We start from the raw sequence: 12882 nt of genomic DNA, 5'->3' as shown, positions 1-12882 counted from the left end.
ATAGACACTAATATTCCTAATTAGAGTGTCTCAAAACCCCTGTGAAACCACTGGGTGCATTCTCCACCACTGCATATACAGATTTCCATGTAAATAAAAATAGAAAATAAAACCTGCATTCCAATTTACACTTGCTTTACCTTTCATTAGCTATATTGTTCTGTAGCTGCTTATCTTTTTTGCTGCTTTTGTTTCATTTTCTTTCCAGCATTGCATTGTTTTTGCAACATCCCACCTGAACTCTGCCTAAGGAGACCTTACCCTTGGGGGCATTAAGAACTCAGGGCCACAGGCTCAGGTCATTCCTCCTCCTTCCAAGGCAGAGCCAGCAAGTCCCAAGCACAGAGTCAGAACTCGCACTGAGGGCAGAGAACAGCTCACAGAAGCAGCAAAAAAGTTGATTAAAGAACAGCTTCACAAAAAGGGCAAATAAACAAGCAAGCCACTGATTATTATTTATTTAAAAATAATATTAGAATTCCCCCTTAAGCATTTACAGAGTTTTAACTTTACCCTTCACACAGCAGGTGTTGATTAAAACACATTTGTTGTAATACACAATATTGCTCTTTCAGCCTCCAAAGCTTCAAGTGACTGGACTGTGGTCTTTGATGGGAGATTAGTCACTGAAGAAATACAGGTCTAAACCTCAGTCTCATGAGAATTTAGGAAGATTTATGTATTTAGTTACTGTTTCTTTGACTCCAAAGCAGCAGGCTGTCCTGATCTAATAATGAAAATGATATTCAATAGATCATAATGCCAGAAATGTCCATTATGATAATCCCGTGCAATCTTCTGCATAGGACAGCGCCATGGATTTCATCCAGGGATTACAATGCTTGACTGGAGCTAGAACTGAACCTCTAAGTGCTTTTTATCTCTGCCATCAAACTCAGGGCTATAAAACAAAACCCAACATACACACACCCCCCAAGTTTGCAATTTACCAGCGCTCCACTAAATGCTTTTACTAGGAAAGAAACAAAAGTGACAGTAAAGCAAGTTTCCCTGTTCCTTAAACAGGAATAAATCCAGTTATTCCACTGCCAGATCTACTTCAGATTTAAATTAATGTAAAAGACAAGATCATTTGAAAGCACTGTGCAGAATGATGTGAATACTACTCATTTACAATTCCTACAGGGAGAAGAATAGAGAAGTTATTTCAAGCTTTTTTGCATCCATATAAAACCATTTGTGGCCTTCCAACTGCAAGAAAAGCCATTTAGAGGATTCACTGACTTGTGTCAGGTAAAACACTAGTGACAGACTGTCACAGGAAATCACAGGATGCCTTCATGTGTGGTTTTATTCAATTTCCAGACTTAAAAAATGCATTCAATTATTGACAGGATTGATCTGAAAGGTAGGAACAACAAAAGAGGCAACAGAAGCCAATCCTTCTGTGGCCACTGACTGCTTGGCTTTCCACTGTGCAGGAGCGTTATCATAACTGACCATTTGGTGCTCTGAATATTTATAAGAATTTCCCTGCACACTCACCCCTCTTCCCATTCAACACCAGCATCCATTCACTCACTGCAGTTTTTCCAGGGAAATTTCTCCTAAGAAACAGACTAAAGAAGAAAAAAAGCTGAGTGAGGCTCCAACTCTTCACTTTACACACAGAACCTGTGCGGCAGAAGCACCGAGAAGAGCTGAAATTTACATTCAGGTTCGCAGAACCAAAATACTTCACTCCAGGTTCCCTAAATAAGGAACAAGGGAGGAGAAACAAGTCCTTTTCTCAGAGCTGGTGGCAAACAAACACTCCCGTGAAAAACGAAGAATGACAAGTGTTTTGGCAGACACGTCCTCATACCTCTCTAATCACCCAAGCGCTTTTGTAGATGTCTGTGTTTGACCTTGAAACTTAGTTATGCCTTGGAGCAGAGCCAAGAGAACATCCAAAAGGCTCTTCACATTTATTTCTCAACTGTTTAGTAATGCTGACCCAACGGGGACAACTCCCTGCAGTCACCTACTCGTGATCCGAACAACAGAATTGCCCGGGTATGGAAAAACTGCAGGAAATCAATGCACCCAGGGAGGAGAAGGTGAGTCAGCCCATCTCTGACAGCTTCAAAGGGTTTTTCCCCCTCAAATCGAAACAGCTCCTTTACTTCTCTTGCTATGAGATTCCCTTTTGAAGAGCCCCTTGGTTTTATAGAGTTAAATCACAAACGTATTAAGCATGGAATAGTCGACCGTAACAGAGGCCAGCAAAAGTCATGAAACCGTGGGTGGTACACAAAACACTTTTCTAAACTGGACGTTTCCCTGAATTTTCCATGGGAAAAATATGGTATTCCTCAGTGTGACAATGCAAAACAAACAGTGCAGCTCCTTAACACAACTGTCACGGCTTAAGCCTTCCAAACTGCTCCTCGCTCCCGTAAGAAGATGCCAACATTCCTCTATCTGCTTAAGTGTTCGGAAACTTTGCTTTCCAAACAAATGGCAGCGGTAAGTACCTTCACACTGTGTTATTCTCATCACTGAGACACCGTCCTACGCTCGCACACGCGCCCTTGTTTATGGCAGGAAAGGACACCACAGGTTTCTGCTGAGTTACAAGGAATTCCAAAGTATACAAGTTCAAAGTTTTTGCTCATAAAGTGAATTTTACTACCGCAAAGGAAAAAAAAAGATTAATGCTGTTTTCCCTCTCCAGGCTGTACGTGGTAACAGCATCTTTAAGATAAAACTACAAGATACTCGCTGTAAGATAAATTTTGTTTAAAAGAGATACAGTGGTACTTTCTGGACAGCAGCTTGTGAAGCATATTTCATCTTAGGGTTACAGAGAACATATTTGCACGCCAGTTAGAGGGAAAATGCTCAAAACAGCAGCTGGTGTAAAGTCAGATGTTTGTTAGGACAACAGGGCTTGGTTTCCCACAGCCTGTTATAACCTGGTACATCTTAAGGACAGAGCAGGATCATTCTTGCCTGGCAGGACCGTCATGCCTGCTTTACGCACACATAAACCGCGACCAAGATGCAATCCAGATGCAAAGAAAACCCAGAAAAACCCCAAGTCCACAGAGAGCGAGGACTTTTACAGTAAAGCTTGCTGGTATGAAGACAACAGACCGTAAAAGCTGGATCTTACCATTAGCGTTTTTCCCACAGATGAGGTGTTCGTAAGGTTGCAACACTCCCCAAAGTTCCGCATCGTTGTTGATAACCATCTCCAGGATTTCAGCCGAGATCTCCCCTCCACCATCGGGGCTCTGACTCGCCAAAACCCTAGCCTTAATCTCTTCCACCAGGTTCTCCATGCAAGCGGTTAGGGAGATGGCCGCGTACTCGTGGATCCTCACCGAGATCCTCGTGTCCACCATCCACCTGAAAAACCTGCCCACCGAGAAGGTGAGGCCGCAGCGGGCGGATTTGCCTTTCCGGAGCCCATCGCCGGCGCTCATGCTGTACAGGGAGAGCGCCTTGACGGTGGCCAGCACGCAGCTCTCGGCCAGGGCCCAGCTCTGGATGAGTTTGATGGCGCTCTGCACCTCGAAGCGGGTGCACTTGGAGTGCATCACGCTGAGCCGCTGAGCCTCCCGCGACACCCGGATCAGGGCGCGCCGCAGCAGCTGCGAGAGCCGCCTGACAGCCTCCTGCGAAAAGCTCCTGCCCGGGCCCTCTCCCTTCCCTTTGCGCAGGATCCTGCCGATGTCTTCATCGGTCCAAGGGTACTCCTCCAGATCCGGCAGCTTAGGGCACTTGGAGAAGATATCTGCGACCTCGGGGTCTTCCGGCAGCACGGTGTTCACGGTGTCCCAGCTGTTATTCCTACTGTTCATGGAGCCCGAGTAGTACCACCAGTTGCCTCTGTGCTGAGAAGAGGTGAAGGCTTGCGAGTTGGACTTGGAAGAAGAGAGACTAAGGGACCTGCAGGAATCCCCTGCCCCATAACCAGAGTCCAAAGTTAAATCCTCCAGGGTCTTCAGAGTCGAGCTGTATATCCCAGCCATAGGAAAGACGGGTTAAGCCAAGCGGCACGGCAAGCGCGAAAGGTGAGGCAGAGGCAGATCCCTAGCGAGCCCCGAGCGGCGCGGGAGGATTGGCAGCGCAGCGGGCGGGAGCCCTCCCCGAGGGCCCGGCTACCTCCATCCCGGCGGGAGGCTGCGCTCAGCCATGTCCCGCTCGGGCCGGGGCGGCGGAGGGCGCGGAGGCTGCGGCGGCCGGGACTGGCCGGGACGGGCGCTCGGCGGCGGCTCCGGCGCAACTTCTCCGCTGCAGCTCCGCCGCGAGCTCCGCACCGCACCATGCAAATGAGGCGCGCGGCGAGCACCAATCGGCGGCGGCGGCCGGCCAATCACACGCGAGAGGGGCGGGGCGGGAGGCGGGACGAGGGAGGGCGCGGGGAGCGGCCCGTGCAGACCGTGCGGGGCGGCGGGCGGGGGTCGCCGCTCGGCCCGGGCATGGCGCGGGCGGTCCCGGGGCCCGGAGCCCCCCACGGGAGCCTTTGAGGCACGGCGGGTGCCCCCAAAGCGGGCTCGGGCCGGGAGCCGCCCGCGGAGCGGAGGGAGCGGAGCAGCCCAGCGCGTCCCGTCCCGCCGAGGTGCGCGGGACGAGCGCGCCCCCGCGCGGCCGCAGCGGGGAGCGGCGGGTCTCGCTGTGCTTCGGGTTCGGGTCCTCAAATCCCTGGAATTTAACTTGAAAACGCGCTCTGCGCATCTTCCTACAGGACGCAGCCTTAAAAGATCTTAAACCCGCTGCTATTTACGGCCCCGATCCAGGAAAATGCGATAAAGCAAGAGTGCGTGTCCTTGATAATGCTGCCGCTGTGACAAAGTGCGTAAAAACCCAAAACCACAGCCCAAAGGATGACATTTTTATCTGTTCGTTCACACGGATTTTGAATTTTGCTGTCTATTGCTGCCATATACTCGCTGTTTGTAGGATATATATGATAGGGTATGAGTAGAAGCCTAAAGAGGGTACATTCAAAACTTCTCACAAAGGACATTTTCACTTCAAAAAGTACTGTCAAGACAGATCTTACACAGTCCTTAACTACAGACTAAAAATAAAAATAGATATTTTCCACAGTAATGTTCCTTACAAGATACAGCTTCCAACTATTATCAGTTCCAATACCTGATTTCCAGAGTTAAGTTCAAAATGACAAATTATCTTTGCACCACAAGGACAAACTTTTCAGCAGGGCCTGTTGCAATAGGACAAGGGGGATGTTTTTGAACTGACAGAGGGATGGTTTAGATGATACAGAAAAGAGATTTCCTGCTTCTAAACGACAATGCCTTACAGGACACCCCTTTGTCTTTTTGTACTGCAGTATACATGTTAGTGTCAATAAAAATGCATCAAAACTACTAGGCATGAATTAAATACTTGAAAAATCATCTGTTTTACTAATGCACTCCTGCACACAGGATCAGGCAGCTTCTGTTTATACTAAAAGATGAAATATTTAACAAGGCATCCCAACTTCCACTACCTGAATCTCAAAATTGATATTTTTTTAAACATAAGATCATCTTTTATCTTTCTTATATTGAAGCCCAACTATAATGCAGCTCTCAGCTTTTTCATAGCTTCTCCCCATGAAATCATGAACACAAAGGAAAAGTTGTCTAATAAAACTAGACCTAATTCTCTCAAAGTAATTCCAATTTATTTGGAAATCTTAACACCTCAGCACCTCATTTGTGCTCCACTGTCAGCTCAGAAATTGGTATTTTTACTGCACAACTGATGCTTTGCTCAGGTGTTATTTTATAGATCAAAGCTAACTCTGCTATTTTGGTGTGTTTTTTAGGCTATATTTTTAAGAGCTGACAATACAAAACTGACAGTAAACACAGGAAATAGGTCCCTAAATGTGAGACAAGGCAGGACTGTTTCAAAAAAACCAGTTTTAAGTCTCATGTGTTCAATCAATACACTTCTTTATTAAAAAATTATAATCTTTCTAGTTACATCTGTATTTATTCCCCAAACTTAGGGTGCCATGAGCTACTGCAGGCCTCTTAAATGAGACTTTTGGTGGGTGACCATGTGGTGCCTCCTCAAAACCAGGGTATTTATTTTATTCTCTGTTAGTTCCTCCAAGATCATGCACAAAAGACTTGTGTTTTTACAAGGATCACTGCAAGAATGGGAATAGGGCAAAAAAAGGCAACATAGTTGGCCTCTCTCACCAAAAATCCTTCATGCTTTGGTCTGTGATACTGCTTCGCAAAAGCTTCCTCTGAAACTCATCCTGTTCTATCTCCTAGAATTCATTTCAATCACAAAAGCAAGGCCAAATTGACACAGAGAATTGCTACACAGTTAGCAAATAGGAACTTGATATTATTTAGGAAAAATGCAGCTGTGCAAGCACTCAAAACTTCTACAAACTACTTCTGTTCCCTCTCTTTATCACACTTCTCCCATACTCCCACTCAGTTTGTTATTCCTGCCATTCCATGTCTGTTAACAACACCAAAAATGATCTGGTTTAACAAGCAGTGTCTGCCTTCCCCACTTCCTTCAGCCAGTGTTTTCTCATTGTAGTATTTATTTATAAAAGAAAAACCTTTGCCAGACAAATCCTTCTCTCCTCCTGCTGCAAAGGTACCACCAGCCTTTCCTACAGGGGAAAAACCTTAGAACAGAAGCACCCCCAAATGTGGAAAGGATTTTCCTTACTGAAGATTTAAACCTCAAACTCCAAGATGTTGAACCCAATAAAGACATCAAGTCATACATCAAAACACCCATAAAAAGAACTCAACATTCCTTGATTTATGAGGCACAATAAATGCTAAGCTATTTTTTTTGTTGTTTGCAAGTGGGGCCATCAGGAATCCCAAGTTATTTTCACACAATAGAAATCAACTTTCCACAGACAGATTTTGTCATAATCATTTCTCTCTAAAATTAGTGTTAAAGTAGAAAGCACCAGAAATCTTCCAGGAACATAAACAAAACATGTAACATTGGAAGTTTCATAATAAACAAAGCCATGGGACTCTGGAAGCTCCATTTTCCTTCAAAGGGCTCAGATATGAGCTTTTCTAGCTCTGATAAACTACAGGGTTTAAAAATTTGAATTTAAAGTACACCAGAATTAATTAGTAATAAAAAGCCCTTGCATTCTCTGATACACCAAAAGCAATTGGATAAATAGAAAACCTATTTAAAAAACAAACACTTGTTTTAAGGAACTACAGCAGTCAAAGCAAATGTAAAATCCCCATAAACTTAATCTCTACAAAAGCCTCCAAATCAACCAATAAAGTAACCAATACTGAGATTGGCCTGTTACTGTTCAATCCACAAAGTTCAGTGAATTTCTAGGAAAGAATATTCATATATATGGTGTTGAGCAGCATAAACATCCCTTACCTCTAGGTCCCATGAAGATTATTTTACTCACTTGAAGAAAAGAACACTCAAGAATTTCCAGCAGGAAAAGCAAAAAACAAATAATTAACAACAAAACTTAACAGAGCCCTCAAAGAAGCTGCTTGATTGGTGCCACCAACCCCTCAGAGCAGTACTAAGAAGAGAGGAGCCCTTTCCTGACCTTATTTAAAGCACTTGTGGGAGGGAGTGTTAATGAGCCCAAAGGCTCAACAGCTGGCTGGGCTTCCATGGATGTTGCTGGAAATTTCCTTCTCAAGCTGCTGTCTCTGTTTTGAACACATGCTAATGGCATTTTCCTTGTGTAGCTACTTCATTAAACTGCATTTTATCTGCAAGGTTCAGAACTATTTTTGTTAATAAAGAAAGATAGCTGCTGTCTGATACCTGAAAATCAATGTGAGACCAGACAGCAGGAGATGTGGGGGAGCAGAGATGAAGTGTGACTAGAGCAGGTGAATCACATATCAAGTCTAAATTAAATGGAAAAAAAAAGTGTTAAGAGAATTCATTTTGCATATTTTCAAAGCACCACTGATGGAGAGAAAATGTTCATGTGGTGTGTTTTCTACCATGCAGCAAAATCCCCGTCCAGCCCTCAATTTATTGTCTAACTGGAATTGCTGGTCCAGTACTTGGAGTGACCAAATACTCCCTGCTGACCTCCACCACTGCCAGGTTCTTGTATCTTCCCAGCTGGAGAGAAAATTTATTCAATGTGTAATAATTCAAAAGTCTCCTCCCATTCATTTTGTGCAAAATGGCCTTTGCCAAGGTTACAATACTTGTCTTTCAGAATGTCTTGATTGGTAATTTAGGTAAATCTACTTGATAGCACTAATTAAAATTTAAAAAGAGAACATAGAATCTCATGAATGTAGAATTTTAGGAATAATACTGTCCCTTGTGTAAACTTTTCAGATGGTTAGAAGTCACTGAAATCAGCGTGTGCTGAACAAATCTTCAGGCTATTATTAATAAATGGACATCTCACCTTCTCCCTGTCTTGATTTTATTTCTGATTTAGCATAGCCTAAAACTACATTTTGCTATTAACAATTTCTACCAAGAGAAACACTCCTGCTTAACAAATCTTGCCTCATTTTTCCCCTACTCTAGTATTTAGTCTAATAAAAGACATTTCTTGTCCTTACATAACTTGCCTCGCTCGTATCCTTAGGCTGTCAATTAAAACATAATTTCTATTTAAATAAGATCAGGAACTTAAATTTGCTTAGCATAAGAAATCAGCTCAGATCAGCATTACTGTTATTTATAATGACAGATAAGGCAGAGCTTCTCAAAATTAATACTGTCAAGAAAGAAGGGGTCATGTCTATCATGACTAATAGTGACTGTTAAGCAAGACCATTTAAAAAACTTTAATTGCTGAAGATTTTATATTACAGCCTGCTTCTGACACACATTTTCAGGTATAAAAAGAGTGTAAGAAGCACTGAGAATCTATTAAGAATATCTTTCCTACACTCAAGAGCTGCCTTTTGTAGTAGATATAATTGGAGTGATAAGGAACTAGGAGTGAAATCTCCATGCACAAGTATATTAGATGCCCAGAATGAACAAATAAGTTTTCTGCTGCTGTTGTACAGAGAGCATCTTCAGAGATCCTTCAAAGCAAACTGGTCAGGTACCAGTCAGGTACAAACTGCTCAGCATCACCTTTATCCTTGGGAAAGGAGTGGAACAAAGAAGCCTGGAAAGCATTAAGGACAGAAAGGTGATTTAGAATCACAGAGTTTGGATTGGAAAGGACCTTCCACTTCCTTCCTTCCACCCCCTGCCATGGGCAGGGACACCTCTCACTAGACCAGGTTGTTCCAAGCCCCATCCAACCTGGTCTTTAAAGCTTTCCAGGGATGGAGATTCCACAACATGTCTGGGCAACCTGTGCCTGTGTGTCAGCACCCTCACAGGGAAGAATAAATTCCCACTACGTGAGGCTGGATGCAGTTGTCTTTCTGGATTGCAAGTGTGTGTTGCTGGGATTTGTTGAGCTTCTCATCAACCAACACCCCCAAGTCTTTTCCAGGCTGCTCTTAATCCATTCTCCAGCGATTTGGGAAGGGGAAATTATGCCTGACCAATCTGTCAGCCTTCCAAGATGATATCAGTGGTATGATGGATGAGGGAAGGGCAGTTGATATTATCTTCACCACAGCAAGGCTTTTGACACTCACTCCTGCAACATCCTCATTGACAAATTGATGAATTTTTTTTCCTGGTAAACAGCTCCTTTCAATCTAAGTGAAAAGCTACTTTGGATAAAAAGACCTGTTGGAAAACAAGTTGGATGTGAGCTGGGAATACACCCCTGTGGCAATGTAAGGCAGCAGCATCCCAGGAAAAACCCTGCCAGCAGGTGGAGGAGGTGATCCTTCCTCTGCTCAGTACTGATGAGACTCAGATGGAGTGGGAGTCCAGCTCTGGGTTTTCCAGTACAAAAGAGGTGCAGACAAACTGGAGTCAGTCCATCAAAGGGACACAAAGATGATTAAGGGAATGGAGTTTCTGTCATTTGAGAGACTGAGAGGCTGGGAGTGTTCATTGTGGAGAAGGTGGGACATTGTCTATAAATACCCAAAGAATAAAAAAAGGAAAAAGACAGGTGGGCTCTTCTTAGTGGTGTCCAGGGAAAGAATGAGCAGTAGGCTCAAACTGAAATACAAAATATTCCATTTAAACTTTAACCCCCCACCTTTCCACTGGAACAGGTGAAACAGGTGACAACCTGGAACAGGTTTCCCAGGGAGGTTGTGGAATCTCCAGAGTCAGAGATATTCAAAACCCAACTGGACACAATCCTGGACAAGCTGCTTTAGCTGACTCTGCTTTGTGATTCCAGAGGTGCCTTCCAACCACCAGAAGGATTCCATGAATTCTGCTCTTTCCACTGCAAAGGGCAGAGGAACTATTTCCAACACAACTTCCCCTTTCCAAAGTCTGCCTACATTTGGAATGATTCTCCTCACAAGCTTTCAGCATTGCTGCTGAATCCTCTGATCTTTGAACATTTCTGGTTTATTTTGTTTTTAATCTCTCTCAATTCAGCACACATTGTATATGTTAAGGCATTTTTAAATCAAACATTTTCTAAGGATGAAAGTATTGTTGAAGATGCTTTCCTCACTTTTAGGAAAGAGCCTCCCTCCCCAGCAGCTGTTTCACTTGCAATGCATTTGTTCCATGGGTATTTTTTGAAAAAGACTTTGAAGCAGGAAAAGTAAACTAATCTGAGAAAAAACCAATGATATTTTACCTAATTTAAAATTTAATCCTCAACAAGCATTGAACATTTCTGTCCTGAAATTTGGAGTGTATGAAGACAAGAGTTGATATAAAAATACTTTTTAAAATTTTAAGTGCAACCAGACAACTGAGCAAGTGTTATAGTAGGCTTTATTTGGAAAGACTATGGAACTACAAAAATTACAGATCTGTGTTGGATTATTTCCCCCAATAAAATGATTGTGATGACAAAGGGTGGAGAAAATTGTCAGAATAAGAAATATCAGACTAGAATGCATTACATTCCTGGATAAAAACTTGGTACAGTATCAGACTGTCTCAATCATTATCAGAAATCTTATCAGTGAGGGTTCGTGGGGAGAATTATATTTTACCTGGAATTAGATCAAATGAAGGGGGTAAAAGAGTATTTACTTCATCACACAACAATATTCAAGATGAAGGATGTACTGAAACTTACTGAGGCCTCTTTGCCCACTCCTCCTCTTCTCATTTCACTCCTACTATTAATTACAATTTTACAGCGCCTGCATTTTCTTCCTAATGTAGGAATCAAACAACCAGAACATTCTGAGAGCCATCAGGCATTACCAAATAGCTGCAGACAATCATGTTGTTCTTTGGCACTTAACAACTTTTAATTTATAACATCCAGCTATAAAGTTACAGCAGAATAAACTTCCCCAGTCAGCCAGATCCTTAGCTCTGATCTAACACCAGGTCTGCCAAGTCTGTGTATGATAGCTACCAGTGTAAAATAACTCTAACTCTTTGGAGGCACTTGAAATAATCTCAGTTATCTGGCCATGGGATCCACTGCTATATCATGTCTGTGTGGAAACCTGCTGCAGTCCTGTGTGCCAAAACACACATTTGGAAGAACTTCATGTCAAAATTGCACTTATTTACTACAGCCATTCACTGGCTGTAATATCAGCCTGTCTCATGAGGCACTTGATAGAGCAAATTACGTGTATCAATTGCAAAGGATGTGTGTCATGTTTCCTGAAACAATGTTCACATCCTCAGCTCTCCCCTATTGGCCAGGGACACAGCATTGACAAGAATATTATCAAGACTCTATCACTGTAATTGCAAAGCCAACAGAAATAATAGCCAAAGAGAAGGAATTACAGCTAAATATTGTATTTTTCATAACCCTGAACAGTCAGGAAGTTGCCAGGAAGCCAAATAAACTATTACCCTCTAAGAGTGCTATGAAGTGGATGCCCCAAAATTTATCAGGCCACGCTGAGATCAGTGGTTATTTGCAATGGGAAACAACACTGAAAAGAATTGAAGAGAAATTATTGACAACACTCAAGGTCAAAACCCCGCCTGCCTTGCCTGGAATCATTCAGAACCATCAGACAACAGCCGCAGTGTTTGTTCTGGTACTGAAATAAACCAAGTGTAGCAACAACTTCCCAGCTACTCCTCCATCATCATCTACAGCGGCTGTGCCTAAATTCTGCTTCCCCCTGCTCGTGCTTAAACCTTTATTTTCCCAAGGAATCCCGAACTCGCAGGATCAGCAGCTTTGCCGTGTCCCGTAACCCGCTGCCTCCCTCTTGAGGCCGTAGTGCCGCATTTGAGCTGCGGCAGGCTGTCCGTCTGCTCCCGGAGGAGCCGAGTGCGGGATGCTGAGGGGAACGATGGAGGCGCGGCCGTGTGAACAAGGGCTGCCTGTCACTCCTCGTGCCATGGGCGTGCGTGGGAGCCGTGACGAGGCGCTGCCTACGTGGCACAGGTGATGCTGTCCCCACGATGTGACACTGTCACAAGGTCCCTGCCTCACAGAGAGACCAGCGTGTGCAGCGCCTCGCACACGAGGATGTCCAGAGGAACATCCCGACTGTGTGGAAGCAAAGCTGCCGACTTTCTAGTTATAAAACTCAAAGTAGAAATCGGCTTTCTTTCCTCATCCTTAGCCTAAAGCCTCTGGAAGGGGGAACATCCCTTCTCTCCACTGGCAAGCCAGACTCAGCATCATTGCAGAGATTTTTCCACAAAGGGAAGTGCAGTGTGGTAGTGAAACTTTGTCACTGCTTTTTTCCACTCAACTGAGGAGCAGATCAAAACTCTCTGAGGCTTCAGGTGCCCCACTTTGAACTGGTATATATCCTGTAAAGTTCAAACGTGTTTGGGGGGGGAAAACCCCCAACAATCATTTCCAGCAACAAAATAATTCCTAAAAAAAGCCAGACATGAGAATAAGGGGGAAACCCACAA

The 12882-nt window shown here is 43.8% G+C and overlaps 1 protein-coding gene across 1 annotated transcript in view; it reads right to left on the bottom strand.

Annotated features, from left to right (window-relative positions):
* ABTB2 (ankyrin repeat and BTB domain containing 2) overlaps positions 1 to 4251 on the bottom strand; it is a 111701-nt gene extending 107450 nt beyond the window's left edge. The window contains exon 1 of the mRNA XM_064715456.1: positions 3119 to 4251. Coding sequence (XP_064571526.1) covers positions 3119 to 3980 — 862 coding nt within the window. The 5' untranslated portion in view covers positions 3981 to 4251. The remainder of the gene's footprint in view (positions 1 to 3118) is intronic.
* Between the last annotated feature and the right edge of the window lie 8631 nt (positions 4252 to 12882).

Source organism: Zonotrichia leucophrys, chromosome 5, assembly GCF_028769735.1.
Source record: "Zonotrichia leucophrys gambelii isolate GWCS_2022_RI chromosome 5, RI_Zleu_2.0, whole genome shotgun sequence".
In the NCBI taxonomy this organism is placed as follows: domain Eukaryota; kingdom Metazoa; phylum Chordata; class Aves; order Passeriformes; family Passerellidae; genus Zonotrichia; species Zonotrichia leucophrys.
The sequence above is the reverse complement of the archived record's forward strand: the minus strand, read 5'-3'. Positions and strand labels throughout refer to the sequence as shown.